Raw genomic sequence first — 20,161 nt, forward strand, 5'->3', positions numbered from 1 at the left:
CTGAAGGCATGACAGCAGCAGTTATAACCAATTATGAGAAAGGAATGGAACATTGTATGAATAATTGCTGAGAAAAGGTTATGCTTGCAAATATCACTAGTTCTATACTTTAACTTTTGTTACTAAATATATTTTTCTATTCCTCTATTAACTGATGATTAACTCAGAGTAATTCTCTCATTTGAGGTCCAATGCTATCTAATAAGACCTCCAATAGTAGAAATGAAAATGTGAGGGATATCCCAGTTACACTGTTGTTTCTAAGGGCAACCTGCTCTCCAGTAATCTCTCACTCCTCATAGATAGCCAGTGGCCAAGGTGAGGAGCAGCAGAATCAGGATCAGCAGTTTCTATACCCTGAGCTTCCTATTTTCTCCTACAAAGGTGATCACAAAATAAGGGGAAACTGATGCATTTGAATTGTGCTATTGAAGCCCATTGTACCTGTTAGATAATCTTTGTACATTTCGCCAATTGCTATAGAGTGGGAGGAATCAATACCTCCCAACTTGCATGAAATTGAAAAGAAAATCTTTTTTGAAGACTGGTATACTGGAAATGGCAGTGAAAATATAATCGCCATTACCGAGAGCAAGAGATACTGCTATCTTATATTCATTTTTGGTAACTGTATACTGTGTGTACGTATGTTTTAGTCCCGATAAGGAGTGTGTGCTTAATGTTTTTTTATGTTTAAACATCTGCCAAGCGTTAGAGGTATTTATTAATTATAAATTCAAAGTTATTTTTTAACCTAACAAATATTTTTATTCTAAGAGTTCTCTCACAGTCCTTCACTTCTCTGTTCTTCTTTGATTTGGCGCAAGTCCTCCTATTTAACAGCATGCTGTGTTAGTTTTGTTATGCTCATGATGAAGGTGGATGTCCACCGAAGCAGCCGTTGGGCTTATGATTTAATCGTGCATATGGTCACCAGGTATCTGATAAGTACTCTACTACTACATTGCATATGTGACATGCACTATGACATGAATTGTTTAAGCATGGCTATAAGTGAAGTGCTGGTTTCTTATTTGATCTCATTTGAGGTTGAAGTTGATTATATTTACTGCATTAGGTGATTGCAGCAACCCAAAACTTGTTGAAAGTGTGTGCGGTTTACCCATTTGGAATTCAATATAAATGTCAGTAAACTGGCACCCCACAAATAACTTAGGTATTCTTGCCCAGGTGCCTTCCAGAGTAAACCAAACTGCAAAAAAATGCATGCAAGGCGGCACTCCAAGGACTCAAAGAAGGAATAAACGACAAGCTGTGTTAAGTTCTGTGTTTAATGTTTCAGTCTTGAGACTTTTAATGTAAATACTGGTTTAAATTTTGCAGTCAATGAGTGATATCAAAACAATGAGGAAGTTAATTTCTCTGTAACTACAACTTGATCAACTTGATGATGTTGAGACATTAGTTTAATTTATCGAGCTATCCAATTCCTTGTCATCACCAGTCCAAAACAGTAGCCCATTATTGATGTAATTCTTGTAAACAAAAATATGACCGGGGCTCTATGAACATCCTCAAAAATGTTTTAGTTACCAATTCAAAAATAAACCTATTTGCATTGGATGGGGCCATAGAAGTACCCATCGCTGTGCCATTTAGTTGCAAATAAAAAGTATTTTTGAAAACAAAATAATTGATTGTAAAAGCCAAAAATTTAAGTCTGTCAATATGTTAGCTTTTATATATTTCCAATTATGTGGATCCATAGGAGCCAGTGGACATTGTAGTTTAGGAGGCTGCCACTAGGTGGAGCTCCAACATGCCAAATGAGAAAAGCTGTCACATTTGAGCTATGGAGATCCCCAGTCAAAAGATTGGAAGTCCGGGTCCCAGGTTGGGAAAGGAACTGGAGGTGAGGGGCCTGGATATATGCCTTCCTCATCCACAAGTACCAGATGTTGGTGAGATCTGACTAAAGGCGTGTCCTGTCTGCAAAAATCTATTGATTACTGGGTAATTCCATACCAGGCATTGCTGCAACTTTATCTTCCTGTCTGCAAAAATCTATTGATTACTGGGTAATTCCATACCAGGCATTGCTGCAACTTTATCACGCATATGTTTTTTTGTTGTGTTTTTTGTCTGCCTTCCTCCCTCTCCTCTCCTACTACTACACTTGCATTCTCTTCTAGCCCACCATGGTCCTACTACCCCACTGCTAATCCATCCTCCAACCCTCCTCTCCATGCCACCTCATCCCACCTCCATACACATCTCATTAAGTCCCCTCCCTACTCACTACCTAAAGGTTCCCTTCCCAGCATTGGTGACCGCACAATCTCTCCACTCTATTCATCTCGGTCCCCAAAATCAATCTCACATACTCCTTACAGTAATCCTGAAAAATCACATTCACATCTCTCCCACAAGCTCTGTCCCTTTATCCTGTACACTCTGGAATGCCTGATCAGTCTGTAATAAACTGGTTCCCACCCATGACCTTTTCATCTCCAACAACTTGCATCTCCTAGCCATTACTGAAACCTGGATTTCACCTTCTGACACCACTTCTGCTGCAGCTCTCTCCTCTGGGGGCCTCACCTTCTCTCACACCCCTTGGCCTGGGGGTCACCATGGTGGTGGTGTTGGTGTCCTTCTATCCCCTGGTTACACCTACCAACTTATACCCCCTGAACCATCCCTTACATTCTCTACATTTGAGGTTCATACTATACGTCTTTTCCAACCAGTACACCTGCGAGTAGCTATCATTTACCATCCCCTGGCCCTCCCTCCAAATTCCTTGACAACTTTGCTTCCTGGCTCCCTCACTTTCTCTCCTCAGACCTTCCCTCCATTATCTTAGGTGACTTCAATATTCCAATTGATATCCCCACTGAACTCTCTGCTTCCAAACTCCTTACCCTCACATCCTCATTTGGTCTCTCTCAATGGACCTCCTCACCCTCCCATGTGAGTGGGCATTCGCTTGAACTGGTCTTTACTCACCGTTGTAATATTTCTGATTATTCCAATTCCCCATTGATCCTCTCTGACCATCACCTTCTTTCTTTTAACTTATCCCTCTCCCCTTCCTCCCCTCTACCTCCCAAGGCCACTATCACTAGGCGTAACATTGAGGCTATCGACACCATATCCTTTTATTCCCTACTTGACTCACTTCTCTCTCCTTTGCTCTCTCTCCTGCCCTGAACAAGCTGCTTCCCTATACAACACCTCCCTTACTTCTGCTCTTGACTCTTTTGCTCTGGCTATCACTACTCTCCCTCGCAGATCCACACTTCAACCCTGGCATTCCAAATGCACCAGATATCTGCAAAATTGTTCCCGAACTGCCGAGCGACAGTGGAGAAGGTCACGCTCTAAGGCAGATTTTCTCCTTTTCAAATTTATGCTCTCATCCTACAATGCTGCCCTTTCCCTCTCTAAACAGTCATACTTCAAGCACCTCATCTCCTCCCAGTCCTCAAATCCACAGCGTCTCTTCACCTCCCTGAACTCCCTCCTCTGCCCACCCTCTCCTCGCCTTCCCTCCTTGCTCTCTGCCCTTGACTTTGCTTCCTACTTGACATCTAAAATTTACTCCATACGTCAGGATATCATATCCCACCTGTCCCCTAGCACTACATCTCCTCCTCTCCTGGGTCATCCCTCCCCTTCCATTTTACCTACACTAACATCCTTCTCCCCTGTATCTGGATAGGAACTCATGGCCCTTATCCAGTTCTCCCCTCCTTCCACCTCCCCCTTGACCCTATCCCTTCACGTCTCCTCTGCTACCTCTCTCCCTGTGCCTGTTCCCATCTTGCCCACCTTCTCAATCTCTCCCTCTCATCTAGCACTGTCCCTTCTGCATTCAAACATGCTCTTGTCTCCCCCATTCTTAAAAAACCTTCTCTTGATCCTAACACTCTCGCCAACTACCGACCCATCTCTCTCCTCCTTTTTGCATCAAAACTCCTTGAGCGTATTGTTTACAACCGCCTTCCCAGCTTTCTTTCCTCCCACTCCCTCCTTGACCCTTTTCAGTCTGGCTTCCGTTCTCTCCAGTCCACAGAAACTGCCCTCACTAAAGTCAGCAATGACCTCCATGCTACCATATCCGAAGGCCACTACTCTCTACTCATTCTCCTTGACCTTTCTGCTGTGGACCACCCTCTACTGCTGCAAATCCTTCACTCCCTTGGTCTACATGACACTGCCCTCTCCTGGCTATCCTCCTACCTCTCTGATCGATCCTTCTCTGTCTCCTCTCATGGCTTATCTTCCCCCCCACATCCTCTCACAGTAGGTGCTCCCCAAGGTTCTGTTCTTGGACCACTCCTTTTCTCCCTCTATACATCCTCTCTAGGTGAACTCATCAGCTCTTTTGACCTCCATTCTCATCTCTATGTTGATGACACTCAGATCTACCTTTCCTCCCCTGACATCTCTCCCTCTCCTTTAAACCACATATCCAGAACCTCTCACAGTCCTGTCATTTCCATCTTAAAATATATCCAGGATCAGACCCTTTCTCACTAAGACCTTAACACACTCACTGGTCATCTCAAGATTGGATTACTGTAACCTCCTCCTATCTGGCCTCCCCAAATCCCATCTCTCTCCTCTCCAGTCTATCCTTAATGCTGCTGCATGGCTTATCTTCCTCTCCAAATGCTCTACATCTGCCTCCCCTCTCCTACAAGCCCTCCACTGGCTCCCCTTCCCCTTCAGAACCCAATTCAAGGTTCTCACACTCGCTTACAAAGCCCTCACATACTCCTCTCCCATTTACATCTCTGACCTCATCTCCCTTCACTCTCCTGTCTGCGCTCTTCGTTCAATAAATGCACACCGCCTCTCATGCCAACTGATTACTTCCTCCCACTCCCACCTCCAAGACTTTGCCCGTGCTGCTCCCCACCTCTGGAACTCTCTCCCTCTCCCCATCAGACTCTCCACCTCTCTACAATCCTTCAAACGGGCTCTCAAGACCCACTACTTCATCAATGCTTTCCAGCTCTCATCCTAACTTGCTACTACATGCTCCCTCCTCCCTGTCTTCCCCATCTGTATCATGCCATCTATCTGCCCCTCCCCTTGAGAATGTAAGCTCTTGCGAGCAGGGCCCTCTACCCTCTTGTGCTTCCCCTTACTTTATGTTCATCTACTTCTTACTCACCACTAGGACACCTAACACTTGGTGCCTATGTTTTGTTGCTTAATTGGGTGTTATGGCCACCTATGTATAAAGGTATATTATCCATATCCTTGTCCTTCATTGTATTGTATTTTACTGTAAGTCACTTTTTGGTTATGTACCTTGTAAGGCGATGCGGAACATTTGTGGCGCCATATAAATAAACGATAATAATAATAATAATAATAAATCTAACTTACTGGGAGGTATTCACCAGTGACTCCTCCAATTGGGATTTGGGTTTAAGCTGCACCCAGTAAGCAGGTCGTGTCCCTTTGGTCAGGTATCCAGCACAAGTGGGATATGGAAGAACACAATTGCAGGGAAAGCACAGCTGAGAGTTTGCACTTGGGTGACGTACTGAGTATATATACTGTGAATCCGGGCGCAGAACTGGCACAAGAGAATGACACTCAGGAGATGGTACTTGAATGACGTACTGAGTACGCACACTGTGATTCCAGATGCCGAACTGGTACAGGAGTATGACACTTAGGAGATAGTACATGGATGAGTACGCACACTGTAAATCCAGACACAGAACTGCCAGGAGAATGACACTTAGGAGATGTAACTCGGATGATATACTGAGTAAACACACTGTAGATAAACACTAGGAGGATAACAGTAAATGAACGGAGCTTGGAACCTGGAACTCAACAGCAAGTATTCACTGGAGGTAACAATGTAGTACAGGCAACTTCCTGTTGTCCAGAGCCTAGCTAAATACCCTAAGGTAGCAGTCCATTGGAGGACAGTGACAGCTGACAGCAACCAATGCGCTGAGGTGAGAAATGGCCGATCCTAGGCCGCAGCCTGACACTGGGCTACCACACTCTCCACCAGGCAATATCTGGTCCCCATCTGAATCTCAGCCTTTTAAGCATGGAGCAGATTTTTTCATTAGGAAATTGGGTCAGAAAAAAATATGTGGACCCTTTGCCAAGAGCAAACCCACCCCAGGCCCATTAGCACTGGATCTCTTCCTGGCAACAGTTGACAATACTTGCAAAAGTAATCTATACATTTTGTAACCTTGCAAAACTATCAGGCCATGCTTGCAGCCAAAAGCTGCTTGAGCCTGCTGGGACTGTTCGGAATCTCCCCTTTTTTGTGTCTAATTGCTTGAACTTGCCAGGGTATGATAATCGAGCCTCATGTAGCCTTGTGTTGAATACAGCTTTTATGGAATCTCTCTACGCGCATTATTGTCTCCACCCCAGATTAGAAGCACTCATGCTAGTTACTCTTGTAAGGGTAAAAGGAGGAATAAAAAATAAATACATTTTATTTCACTGTAATTTCTTCATCTATCTGATAAAGACTAGCATATATTTAGGTTTTGAGCACAACTTGATGTGAGAGCATACTTATGCTGTATTTTTAGCTGGACAATTTTAAGAATGTGTACACAAGGCTACACCACTTTAATTTTTATTTAAGAGAAAATGCAGTGCCGGAGAGGAATAATCCATATCAGGAACATTACTGCGGTCATGTGACATGGCCTACCTGGAAGCAAACCAGGAAGGAGAGACACGTGCAACAAGCCAGCCAGGAATGGGAGCAGATGTCAAGAGAGCATTTGCTATGAATTCCAATGACCACTCCTAGTAAGCCATCTAGAACTCAGACTGTAGAGGTCTTCCGCCACTAACAACTACCCATTGTTCCCTTAGAGATTAATTGTTTACCAGTACTTAGATAGCTACTTGGACTTACTGCTCAGAGTAGTAGCAGCTTACAGGAGTGTTAGTTGGAATCCAGTGATGAAGAAAACAAGGAACAAGGAGAGTCAATGGTGCAGCTTTGGGGGACAATGGTGCGGCTTGAAGCCAATAGTAGGAGTTGGTGGACAAGTGGTGAGATGGTGCGGATTGTGTGCCAAATGTACGGCAATAGCAAATGGTAGCAAGTTGATACAAGTGTTGCGTCTTTGGGAGCCGATGGTGTGACTTGTGTGCCAATGGTGCGGCAATAGCTGATGGTAGCAGGCTGATACAAATATTGCTGCTTTGAGAGCCGATGGTGCAGTAAATGTGCCGATGGTGCGGCTTGTATACCGACGATCTGGCAGTAGCCGATGGTAGAAAGCTGACAGTTGGTAGAAGGTGCTGCGGCTTTGAGAGCCGATGGCAGCGCGATAGTATTAGTGCGGCTAAGGATCCATTGGAGCAGCTGGAGAGCCGGAGACAGCACTGAAGCTGTTGGTGCGGCTTGGGTGCCAATGATGCGGCAAGAGCTAATGGTAGAAATTTAGTGGTTGGTGCTGCGGCTTTGAGAGCCGATGACAGCACGGTTGTATTGGTGTATATAGGGAGCTGTTGAAGAAGCTGGAGAGCTGGAGACAGCACGAAAGCTGCTGGTGAAAATCAGAATCTTCCCCACAAGGTGGTACAGAACGTTGACCATGCAGCCGAGCCAAGGGAACCCACAGGAATGCTATAGTCGGCTAGGCGGTAAAAGGCCAGTGAGTTCAAATAGGAGGACCATCCAATCACACTGTGCTAAGGATAGCACGTGATATTCTAAGGCGTGCCGATTGCCTAGCAACTAAGGGAACTGGAACAACAACATCCAGAGAAGGTGAACTGCTCGAGGGAGACAAGTCGTGACCGCGACTTGTAACAGCATCACAGAGGTAAGTCTCTGTAGGAGGGGGCACTCGGTACCCAGTTTGGTGGAGCCCCAGCCAACACATCCCTTCCTTTGGTTTCAGTCCTCCCCTCAAGGTGCGATAGATGGAGTAAGTCTGATAACAGACGTGACAACCTTGCCGCACCACAGGGTAGTAGACTCTGGCCTAGAGACCCTCTGCAGCACCCAGATACCGGCCACCCCCTCTGTGATATGGACCTCACTGTGTAGCTGGTGACAGATGTAGGGCGGGCTTTCAATTCCAGAGAGAGAGAGGTTGGTGTCTGAAGGTGAGCCGCATGCGAAATGACCCCAGCTTCCCGTCCTAGGAAGACCACCTCGGGCACCGAGTTAAGAACTATCTTATAGGACTGCTTTTACATGGATGCAATTATACTAGTGGGATACAGCAGTCTACATGGACTAAGCTAGTTGTATTTCTATATGGAACACTCAACTCCTCTGTTTTTCTTTTTTCTTTTGCCATACCTTCATATCATTATATTATGCCTTTCAACCAATCCCTGAACTCTATCTACTATCATTGGAATCCTTAACCTTTTTTATCTGAGGACGGGACTACCGTCGACAAATCAGGGTCAGGTCCACTACTATACATAGTGGGACATCTGATCATCCTGTTCTCTGCTTTACAGAACTTATTGTTATTGTTCATTATATATGATATATGTTGTATGTGGTAGTTATTAACATATCACTGTACCACTGCTGTGATTGTTATGTCTAGTGGGTTGATGTTTTATACAGTTGATGTAGTATTCACTGGATTATTACTGTACATTGTATAGTACTAGCGAGTACTTATATGATTTTGCTTATATTATATTTTACTTGTGATATTTTCTAGTAAATACCGTTTTATATACACCCTGGCTAATCTGATCACATTTGTTGCTGAATACAAGCATTAATCTACATACCACTGTGCTTTTTTCAAATACATTCCACCTAGGTTGAGCGCTACACCTTTTTATGTATTATACAGTGTTTCATAGTTTATGCATTCTGGAATACTATATAACAAAGTCTTTGCCTGAAATATATCACAAAGTTGGAGTTTGTAATGTGTACTTCAGGTTAAAATCAGATGATAATTGTATTATACAGAACGTTTTGCTGCTGTGTAGGTATTTGTGAAACCAATATGGCTGCTGCTATGTGGTTTTCATTCACCCTCTTGAACCATGTACTTGCAACAATGGTGCATAGGATTGTGATTACTGGCTGCATCATGATAGTATGGTTATGACTGCCGAATAAATTTATACAATGGACTAGATCATAGATACAATCATAGGCTGTTATCAGTTTTAGGGATAGTTGTGACTGTAGTTTCAAATGGGTCAGGCATCAGGTGTTTGTGGTCTATGGAGACCGTAGTATTATTGGAGTTTAATAATAAGTTTGGGATGGGACATAAGTAGATGCTTTGTCACTTTAGTATAAAGGTATTTTCTGACATTTCAAAGATGGAGTCTGTGTGTTTAGTGCATAAGCCAAGTTATTAACAGGTATATATTTAGTTGTTATGTATGATAAATTATTCAATGATAAAAATAGACTATCTCTTCAAGATTATGATATTGATAGGAGGTAAGCACATAAGATGGATTTCACACTAATGACCTAGTATGGGACATGCTTTTATAGTTTCCCAACTGCAGAAGTAATAAGGGGACATAATTATGAAGGAATTAATACCAATCAGTGGCATAAACTAATTTGGATATAAAATTTATTGGCAGGACAATAACTCAGAAATGGTATTCCCAAAAAATACTATCATATTTAGTAAGACACAGTATTTTAGACTTACTATAGTAAGACACAAAGTCCTGGGAAAAACTATTATTTTGCATGTGTTTATTATTTATCCATTCTGTATGAAAATATTAAAACATTACAAACCCAAAAATTTCATATGATTTAGACAGTTTTTGAATCTAGCTATTCAAAAATGTTGGAGGACATTCTGAAATTTTCGCCCAAAATTAATTGGTCATTGAGAATATACATTAACATTAATTGTACTAATAAGGAAATCAAATACACAACATGATTTATTAAAGTAACTAGATAGCTAAAACAATGCATTAAGTAAGCAGAAATTTCACAACAATTATTTAAACAATCTGATTTTATATGTTAGTTACAGTGCTGAATAACAAAAAAAACAGTCATAAACCATAGAGGTAGATGTACTACAGTGCATCCGGAAAGTATTCACATTGCTTAATTTTTTCCACATTTTTATGTTACAGCCTTATTTAAAAATGGAATAAATTCATTTTTGTCCTCAAAATTCTACACACAATATCCCATAATGACAACATGTAAAAAGATTTTTTGCGATTTTTGCAAATTTATTGAAAAAAAAAAAATTAAGAAATCACATGTACACAACCTTTGCTCAATACTTTGTTGATGCACCTTTGGCAGAAATTACAGCTTCAAGTATTTTTGAATATGATGCCACAAGCTTGGCACACCTATCTTTGGGCAGTTTCGCCCATTCGTCTTTGCAGCACCTCTCATGCTCCATCAGGTTGGATGGGAAGCGTCGGTACACAGCCATTTTCAGATCTCTCCAGAGATGCTCAATTGGATTCAAGTCTGGGCTCTGGCTGGGTCACTCAAGGACATTCACAGAGTTGTCCTGAAGCCACTCCTTTGATATCTTGGCTGTGTGCTTAGGGTCGTTGTCCTGCTGAAAGATGAACCGTCGCCCCAGTCTTAGAGATCAAGAGCGCTCTGGAACAGGGTTTCATCCAGGATGTCTCTGTACATTGCTGCATTCATCTTTCCCTTTATCCTGACTAGTCTCCCAGTTCCTGGTGCTGAAGAACACCCCCACAGCATGATGCTGCCACCACCATGCTTCACTTTAGGGATGGTATTGGCCTGGTGATGAGCGGTGTCTGGTTTGCTCCAAACAATGCCTGGCATTCACGCCAAAGAGTTAAATCTTTGTCTCTCATGGTCTGAGAGTCCTTCAAGTGCATTTTGACAAACTCCAGGCAGGCTGCCATGTGCTTTTTACTAAGGAGTGGCTTCCGTCTGGCCACTCTACCATACAGGCCTGATTGGTGGATTGCTGCAGAGATGGTTTTCCTTCTGGAAGGTTATCCTCCCTCCATAGAGGAATGCTGTAGCTCTGACAGAGTGACCATAGTGTTCTTGGTCACCTCCCTGACTAGGGCCCTTCTCCCCCGATCACTCAGTTTAGACAGCTGACCAACTCTAGGAAGAGTCCTGGTCAGTGGCGTAACTAGGGCAGGGCGAGCAGGGTACGTGCCCTGGGCGCCGTGGGACCGGCGGCGTGGGGGGGTGCTGCCAGCCACGGTCCAGCCCGCCCTAGTTAGCCACCAGTGTAGCGCCGACCGCAGTGAGTGCGGTCAGCGCTACACATTTACACAGGACCGGCGCTAGGCTTCCAGCGCCGGTCCTGTGCTGCACACCTGAGCCCGTTCCCTCCCCCTGCGCACACTTGCCCAATAGCGCCAGGAGGCGGGCTCAGGCTGTGCATAACACGCGCATCGCCGCCAGCGCTGGCGGTGTTGCGTGTGTTAAACAGTAGCCAATGAGAGTCAGATAGACTCTCATTGACTGCTGCAGCACCAACTGCAAGAGCCGGGCTTCTGTCCGGCTCCTGCAGTGGGTAATGGGACAGACGTCATGACATCATGATGTCTCTCCCAGTATGCTGAGCGCGCCAGCCCGGGAGGACTGGCGGGTGGCGGCGGCAGCGGGAGAGGTGTCGCGGTCTGGAGCAGCAGCGTGGATTCAGGTAAGTATGTTTTTATATATTTTTTTAAAAAAAAACCTGTCAGCATTACTGGGGGCACAACAGGGGAGGGGGGTGGCTACCACTGGGGAAACTTCTACTGGGGCGGGGGTACAACGAGGGGGTGGCTACTACTAGGGGCACTATTATTGGGAGGACCTCTACTGGGGTCCTATTACTGGGGGCACTTAATCGGGAGGGGGAATCTCAACTGGGGACCACTACTTGGGGGGGGAACTACTACTGGGGGCATTATAAAAGGGACCTACTACTAGGGGCACTGCACTGGGCAGACCACAACTGGAGGCACTGCATGGGGGGATTATTGCTGGGGGCACTATATAAGGGGCTTACTGCTAGGGGCACTGCGGGGACCACTACAGGGGGCACTAGATAGGGGGGGATCACTACTGGGTGCCTGCATAAGGGGGACCACTACCGGGAAAACTGCATGGGTGGACTATTGCTGGGGGCAGTATATAAAGGGCACTGCATAGGGGGGGACTACTACTGGGGGCACTATATAAAGGGCACTGCATAAGGGGATACCACTACTGGGTGCACTGCATTGTGGGGACTGCTACTGGGGGCACTGCATTTGGGGGGACCACTACTGGGGGCACTGAGTAAGGGGAACTAATTGGGGGCTGTATAAGGGGGACCACTACTGGGGATACTGTATAAGGGGCACTACTATGGGCCTGCATAAGAGGGACCACAACTGCATACTGGGGGTACTGTATAAGGGGTACTACTGGGGTTAAGGTGCATATGGATAGAAATGTTCAGCGTGAAAATAAAGGGGTGTGTCATGTTGACACGCCCCATTTTTAAGTGACCACGCCCATTTTCCCCCAAATATCACGATGTTGGGGGGGGGCTCCCTTATCAAATTTTCCCTGGGCTCCAAATACCCTAGTTACGCCACTGGTCCTGGTGGTTCCGAACTTCTTCCATTTACAGATGATGGAGGCCACTGTGCTCATTGGGACCTCCAAAACAGCAGATATTTTTTCTGTACGCTTCCCCAGATTTGTGCTTCCAGACAATCCTGTCTCGGAGGTCTACAGACAATTCATTTGATTTCATGCTTGGTTTGTGCTCTGACATGCACTGTCAAGTGTGGAACATTATATAGACAGGTGTATACCTTTCAAAATCATGTCCAATCAACTGAATTTACCACAGATGGACTCCAATTAAGCTGTAGGAACATCTCAGGATGATCAGTGGAAACAGGATGCACCTGAGCTCAATTTTGAGCTTCATGGCAAAGGCCATGAATACTTATGTACATGTGATTTCTTAGTGTTTTTTTTTTTTATTAAATTTGCAGAAATCTCAAAACAACTTTTTACACGTCATTATGTGTAGAATTTGAAGACAAAAATGAATTTATTCCATTTTGGAATAAGGCTGTAACATAACAAAATGTGGAAAAAGTGAAGCTTTGTGAATACATTCCGGATGCACTGTTAGTCTGGGAGAGAGATAAAGTACCAACTAATCAGCTCATATCATTTTTCATACTCAGTCTGTTAAATGACAGTTAGGAGGTGATTGGTTGGTACTATATCTCTTTCCAAAGCTTATTACATCTCCTCCTATATATTCTCCCAGCCAATTGCTATACAATTTAGTGTTCTACATCTACAATAACTTCAGGTCTACATCCACAAAGATCACACTTTTCATTGAACATCTATTATTTTATTTACTTCTATATTATGCATCATTGTTCTAAAATGTCAATTGATTTTACCATCATAATGATTTCTGTTTTACACTAGAAGCATAGATGTTGATCTTTGATGCTCTTTACAAGATATATGTATTATGTAGGCTTTACCCTGCAAGCTCTTTTTTAGTTTTTAACTTTTACATTTGTTCATCTACTTCCAAAATGACATCCTGCTTATTTATACTCTTCCACTGTGAGGGGATTGTTCCCCTATCTGTAAATCGTAAGTTATAATATTCTTCCAATGCAGACTGGAAGTGGCAGATCACCCATTTCCAGTAAGTTAGTGAGGAGTTGTCTGGTGTAATAGACCAGTTACTGTAAGGAGGTCCAGCATCACTGTAGGTTTTGCAGGGGAAGCGCCTGTCATCATCAAGTACAAAATATCTATCACTGGATACAAGAGTGGAACATATCTCTATTGAAAAGTGATCTGTTTTGTACCATTTACCACCTTTATTAGCTTGAGGACGATGGAACTTCACACTGTGCTTCCCATCATGGTCAGCAATAGTATTCGTACAAACTGCACCACAAAATGGGCACTTTTTCCAGCACCCCTGAAATCCACTAAATAGTATTTCAAGAATCTCTTTTTTCATATTGATCAGATGATACTTGGAAAAGTCACATTTTAGGTCTTTCACCACAATTTCCATAGCCCGTGTCATGGCCTCTTTCAGAAAATCTATATCTGTTATGTTCTGATATTTCACACTTTTGAGGTCAGCACAGGACAGATTCATCTCACTTCCCAGCTCTGAGCAGAAAGTTTCCAGCCATGAGCTGACATTGCCTTGTCTGTCTCTGACCATTACAGATGATGTATCTATAGCCTGTATTATAATGTTCCTGAAGTGATCCACATTATTGTGCAGGGTGACTGCTATCTTGGTCTTGTCATTATAATACTGGGCAATACATTCCCCAATAAAGGCTTGAACTGCTGATTTAGGATCAGTGACATAATCCATATAATCCTGGAAGTTCTCCTTCTCTGCCAGTGATTTAAGTAGACAGAACTCTAGTTTTGATCTGTTCCCATTCAGAGCAGGGTGGTTACTTTTCATTTCACCAGCTAATTGGATTGCAGACTTCTCATACACTCCTTGTTGGATGGATTCCTTTAATGTGTTACACAGAAAGTCAGCCAGTGATGCAATTTGTTTTGTTCCTTCACAAGAGATTTTAAAACTCTGCCAGAAATGTTCTCTTTTACTTTGTAGATAGACAACAGGATCATTGGCTTCTCTAAAGGCATCAGAGATCTGCTTAAATCTGCAGGCAGCCTTTTGGCACAAGAACAGAGACACATACAGTGTGTATTCTCGTACAAATTTAAACTTATGGTCCAACATTAAGCTTATTTCTGTATTTAGGATTTTCAGAATTTCATGAAAGTAATTAAACTGATAATCCATTTTTTGCTGCTGTTTTTGATCTATATATTCATTTACTCGCTTGTTTAGAGCCTGGGTTATACTTGCTATATTTTTCCTGTCAGCATCTGAAAGCTTTTCATGGAATACATAACACTTGCTTTTAGTTGAAATGTACTTGGAGAACTCTTCAACTAAGTTTGTCCACTTATAAGAATTTCTGATCGTATCGACCAGATCGTTCTCTTGCTTGAAGTGATCCATAAAAATATTTTCTAAATGTGTTTTGATTGGTGGTAGGTAAGGAGTATGTATTCTCTCAGCTGCTCTGCTAATGAAAGTATTCCACATTTTATTGAATTTTTCCAGCAGATCTCTCTCATTTAAATTTTTTCCTTTCAGGTACAGGGCCATTTTTCTGCTTTCTGCAAACATTTCTTCCTCATATTTGTCTTTTTTCTCATTTATTTTTCTATTGTCCTTTTTTAATGTGATTAGTTCATCTGTTTTTTTCCTTATCTCTGCTATAAGGTCATCCTTAATAGTAGCAATCCTTTTTTCTGTATTCACTCTCCATTGAACTAGTAACTCCCTGTCTTTTTCATCATAAAAAAATGTATTTAGATCTTCCAGGATTGTTTTGTATTTTTGTTCAAACTCTTCATTTAGAAACATTACAGTCACTGATTTTATTTCATCCTTGTGAATTTGGTTATTGATTTTAGTTTGAAGTGTCAGCATGTGTTCTCTTAGTGTCCATGCCCATTGGCTGTATTTCACTTCCAGTTTCTTGTAAACTGCAATCTCAAGAGAATTCTTGAAGCTGAACACAAAATTCTCATTGAGCAATGCATTCCACAGGTCACCAACACGGGTTTTGAACATTGAAATACTCAAAATATTTTGCTGCGCTTCCTGTTTTGCAGAGTCGAGTATGACCTGTCGTAGAGTTTGCACATTTTGGCTGTAACTTGGGTTTGGAGGAGCCATTGGCGGGTCCCCTTCCCAGAGGTGGGCAAAGTAGTGAATATGATTGTTTACATCGAATTTGATGACTTCATTAAAACAGGTGACATCGCATTGCTCTTGCTGTGCAGCACACAAGGTCATCTCATCCAGTTTTTCCTGAAGTCGTCTTCGTCCCTCCATATTTTTTTCTTTGGCTGTGATTTCTCCAACATTTTGATGAACAAATATACAGCTGGGATGTAGATTGACTCTTTTCATTCTCAGAAATGCTTGGACAGCAATCTGTAGGATGTCTTGCATTTCCGAGGGATTTTCCCCAAAAATGTTGATTACTGTAAGGTTACCCAGGCCAATTACAAATGTAGCCAATTCATTGTCATGAATAAGTGCATTTTTGTTTGACAACTCAACAGCTCTTAACCCCTCAGTATCTATAACAAGAACATAGTCAAAGTTCAATTCAGGTCTTAGTTCTTTATCTACCTCTATAAGCTGCATAAATGCTCCTCTAGTACATCTCCCAGCACTTACTGCAAACTGCAACCCAAACATAGCATTTAGTAATGTGGATTTACCTGTACTTTGTATGCCCAGTACAGAGAGGACATAAAGCTTTCTGTCGCCCAATATTTTTATCAGTTCATCCAGAATAGATCGTATCCACCTCAATGGCACATGGGCAGCATCGCCATCCATCAACTCAACCGGATACCCCGAGACCATGAGATTTGCCACAATTTTTGGCAAATGGGAAAAGCTTTTATTCTCTTTGGGGAAGGTTTCTATTGCTTCATATATTTGTCCAAGTTCTCTCAGAATGTGTTCAAGCCCAAATGTTGACATATTGATCTTAATTGATAGTTTTTCTAAATCTTTCCCCTTTGTTTCTATAATCTGTTTATTTTTACCTATTTGCTTTTCCTTCTTTATATGTGACCACATATTATGGTACTCCTGGTATAGCACTGACAGAGTTTTTGAAGATAATTTATCCAAATACATTTTAAACCACTGGAGAAAATACATTTTTGAGCTGTGAATATTTGAGTGTAAAACCTGTAAAAAATTTCTCATGAAGTCATTGAGAGGAAAAGCTCTTTCTACTTGTTGATTTCTTATTCTATGTTTTTGAGACTCAATGTCACTTCGATGTTGCTCAATGCTCTGGTTGTTTTTTAACTTTAGTCGAGTCATTTCTTTGTCTTTCATGCACCACATGTGCCAGAGATCACCCTGTAAAGGAAGAAATGCATTCTTTGTGTCTGGTAAGTTTTTTTCTGTTAGCAGGGTGAGTAGAACTTCAGCTTGTTCCCTGCCTTGCTTGCATTGTTCTTTGTCTTCATCAACCATAAATCCAAGAGCTCTAGCAATGCTGCCACATTTGGTCAGCGAGTACCTTAGTTTTACAGTAGGTAATAATGATTGTATTGTGGTTGTTACTTCTTGTACCAATTCTGCTTCATTTCTATTTTTTATGCCTATTTTCTTTTTCAATCCAGGTGTTGGTTGACAAAGTCCTTTGTCTGTAAGTAAACAGATTAATGGTATAGAGGATTTCAATAATTGTTGTAGCACTTCTATCCCCTTTGCATCCTTTGCATCTGAATCAGTGACCATTACTACAATGACAGTAGAAGTTTGTTGCAAGAATTTAACCTGTTGATCATGGTCTCTGGCATCACCATGGAGATTAGTGAATGCGATGCAGTCATCAAATGCATCATCCTCCTTCCCACCTGGACAATACCAGGCAATCTCTGTAACACCATCCATTAGCACAGAGTTCTTGGTGCTTCCTTTGCAGTGGCGATGGTAGAAGATGTCATGTCTTTGTCTACTCATCAGCCAATTTATTATCTGGGACTTAGAGGATGTAGATGGGCCAAGACGAATGAAGGATACAATGGGAGTTTCTGTTTCCATAATAAATTTGTCATTAGATTTAGAATTCTCTGTATTATCACCACTTCTAGTTTTCCACTTCTTTTTTACTTCTTGAAAAGACCAAAGTGGGAACTGAATAGAGTTTGTGTTGGGATTAGTTACTAAAAGTGGTACAGCAAACTGACAGAGTGATAGTTTTGTGTAAATATATTGTCTCATAAAATCATTAGCACAATGAAAAATAACCATCTGCACATCCATAGGGTGGATGGTTTGTTTACTATTTGTGCTTTGATGCTCAAAGTCTTCATCAACATCTCCAAGGAAATCTGTTAAGATATCCCCAGATGTGTATATGTTATCTGCATTGCTTGTATTATCCTGAATGGGATCACCATTGACTCTACAGTGTACATATCGTGCACGATAATCCAACATGAGCAATCTTTGCAAGAAATGGAATGGAAGTTGTTTTTCTTCTAAAATCTGTGTTTCAGAGAGAGAAGATCTACAGATCTTATGGAAATCAGCGGTCTTCATTTTTTGTGGATAATACTTGTCAAGGTCCAGTCTCCTCAGTAATTGCATAAAGTGTGTTTTCATGTTGCTAACGTTTATTTTTTCATCATTAGTCATATCTGTTACTCCGGATTGGCATACACTATTAAATTTATTTGCAATTTCATCTGTTTTAAATTCTTTTTTTATGTATCCATAGCTTACCACTCTCAGGTCATCTTCCATTTTAGTCCAATCACAGTAGTCTGACTGTTGTTCAGTTATATCATTGACAATGGGTGAAAGACAGTCTGCCAGGTGTTTCCTCATAAAATGTAAACGTTCTCCTTTTTGTTCCAGGGAGATTTCTTTATACTGACCTATAGATGTCAAACCTGTGTACAGGACGAATGCTTGAGCCCGCTGAGCACATTGACTTCTGAGGTTTGTGTACTCCTGATAGGCTTCTTGCATCTGATTTTTCAGAAACTCAATATCTTTATATTCTAATAGGTCCTGGAAGCTGTGATTTTCCATACAATACCCAGAGTTATTTGCAATGCAGAGAACCAGTAATTCTGTGTCAGTTTGTTTTGTCTTCCTCATAGTTTTTAGGAAGGAATACAATGAGAGACTAATGTGCATTGTAGCTTTAACCTTTGCTTGTTGGTGATCTTCTATGGATGACTTCATGGCAACACCAGCATGTAGAACCTCTTCCATTGATTTATGTAAAACATCAATGAGTTCCTTAAAATTAGACACAGAAATGTGATCAGGTTCATCCTTCTCAGAATCATTTGATTCCTCTTCATGAGATGTAAAAGCCTTTTGCTGCAAAACTGGTTTTTGCTCTGGTCCAACAAGTTTGACACCTTCTGGAATACAGAAAAGTGATTCACGTTTTTTAGATACCACTTCAATGTTTGTTGTTTGGAAGATTCCCTCATGTGCCATCCCTCCATAAGCACATTCATCACTTATGTTCTCTTTCTTTAGATAGGATACCTCTCTGAACTTAATTTGGTTTTCAAAGTAATCTATCAGATCCACAAATGATTTTTCAGGAGGTGCTGAGCATTCTGTGGGTATCTCCAGGGCTTTCCACATTTCCTCTTTCCTTGGCTTGACAATCTCATCTTGTTGACTTTTTCCTTTTGATCTCAACACTTTTAGCTGCATTGGTATCTTAGAAGCTTGTTCAGTATTATTTTTCAGTGACTGACATCGCTTCTCTTGTCCTTCTGCAATCTTTACACTGCTGTCTGGTATATTAAATAGCCTATGCAATGCTCTTCTTTCCCAGGGGAATCCAATGTTTTCTTCTAGTAGTGAGCAGTCTTCAGGCTGTACATACTGTAATGACTGAATATTTCTAATGCCCAGTTTTTCTTCTAGCACACAGCACCAGTGCTCTGGATCCAAGCCAGTCTCTTTGATTTTGATGAAAAGTTCTTTAGCAGCAGAACTTTTGTCTGGTGCTAGAGGTTCTCCTGACATTTCTGTTGAAATATCAAAGTTAACTTGTTAATAAAAGGAATTATACCTTATAATACTAATTGCATTATAGTTAGATGTTTATTCTCTGCTGTTTTGTAGACAAATGGTTGTGCAATTTATTTTTATGTGCATATTAGTATGCAATTTTTAACTGTGTTCCAAAATGTGTATAGATAGACAAATTTACTAAGCAGGAGAGTGGATATAGATATTTATATTGTATTAGAAATAAGTCATGAGCAGCAAGTACTACTAATAACTTTGACTATTGATACAAAAAACAAGCACAAAATTAATATTAAAAAAGCTAGTAAAATAACAATGTACTAATTTCTTGGAATGACATTAGATCAGAGCAAATTATTTTCTATACCTCTTTAAGTGAAATAATTAGCTCCACCTGTGGATATTATAAAATGTGTCAGTGAGTAATGAATAGGTGACCTACAAGACAGTACCTGCAGTGGCATAAGTTCATCCCAGATGCCTGGAGGCAAGTTATAATTTGGTGCCCCCCTAACAAAATGGAAAATACCATGTATTGGGAAGCTGTGATGGTACGCTCTGGGTACATATTTACAGCC

At 41.7% G+C, this 20,161-nt stretch overlaps 1 protein-coding gene across 1 annotated transcript; it reads right to left on the reverse strand.

The window, feature by feature from the left end:
* Nucleotides 1–12,982: 12,982 nt before the first annotated feature.
* Nucleotides 12,983–19,577, reverse strand: LOC148517429 (interferon-induced very large GTPase 1-like). The gene is made up of 2 exons (XM_088478700.1): nt 19,223–19,577; nt 12,983–18,325 (listed from the first exon to the last, which is right to left on the reverse strand). Exons 1-2 carry the CDS (start codon nt 19,575–19,577, stop codon nt 13,485–13,487), a joined length of 5,196 nt encoding a protein of 1,731 aa, XP_088334826.1. The 3' UTR covers nt 12,983–13,484.
* Between the last annotated feature and the right edge of the window lie 584 nt (nt 19,578–20,161).

The sequence above is a fragment of the Taudactylus pleione genome, unplaced genomic scaffold (assembly GCF_031769625.1).
Source record: "Taudactylus pleione unplaced genomic scaffold, aTauple2 ptg000217l, whole genome shotgun sequence".
In the NCBI taxonomy this organism is placed as follows: Eukaryota; Metazoa; Chordata; class Amphibia; order Anura; family Myobatrachidae; genus Taudactylus; species Taudactylus pleione.

Bases quoted from the DNA above. Each gene is read 5' to 3' on its own strand.
- LOC148517429 (XM_088478700.1), bottom strand. From the start codon at position 19,577: ATGTCAGGAGAACCTCTAGCACCAGACAAAAGTTCTGCTGCTAAAGAA. The intron at 18,326-19,222 runs AACAAGATGAGA...GTGATTGGACTA, and splicing joins GAGATCAAAAGGAAAAAGTC to AAATGGAAGATGACCTGAGA.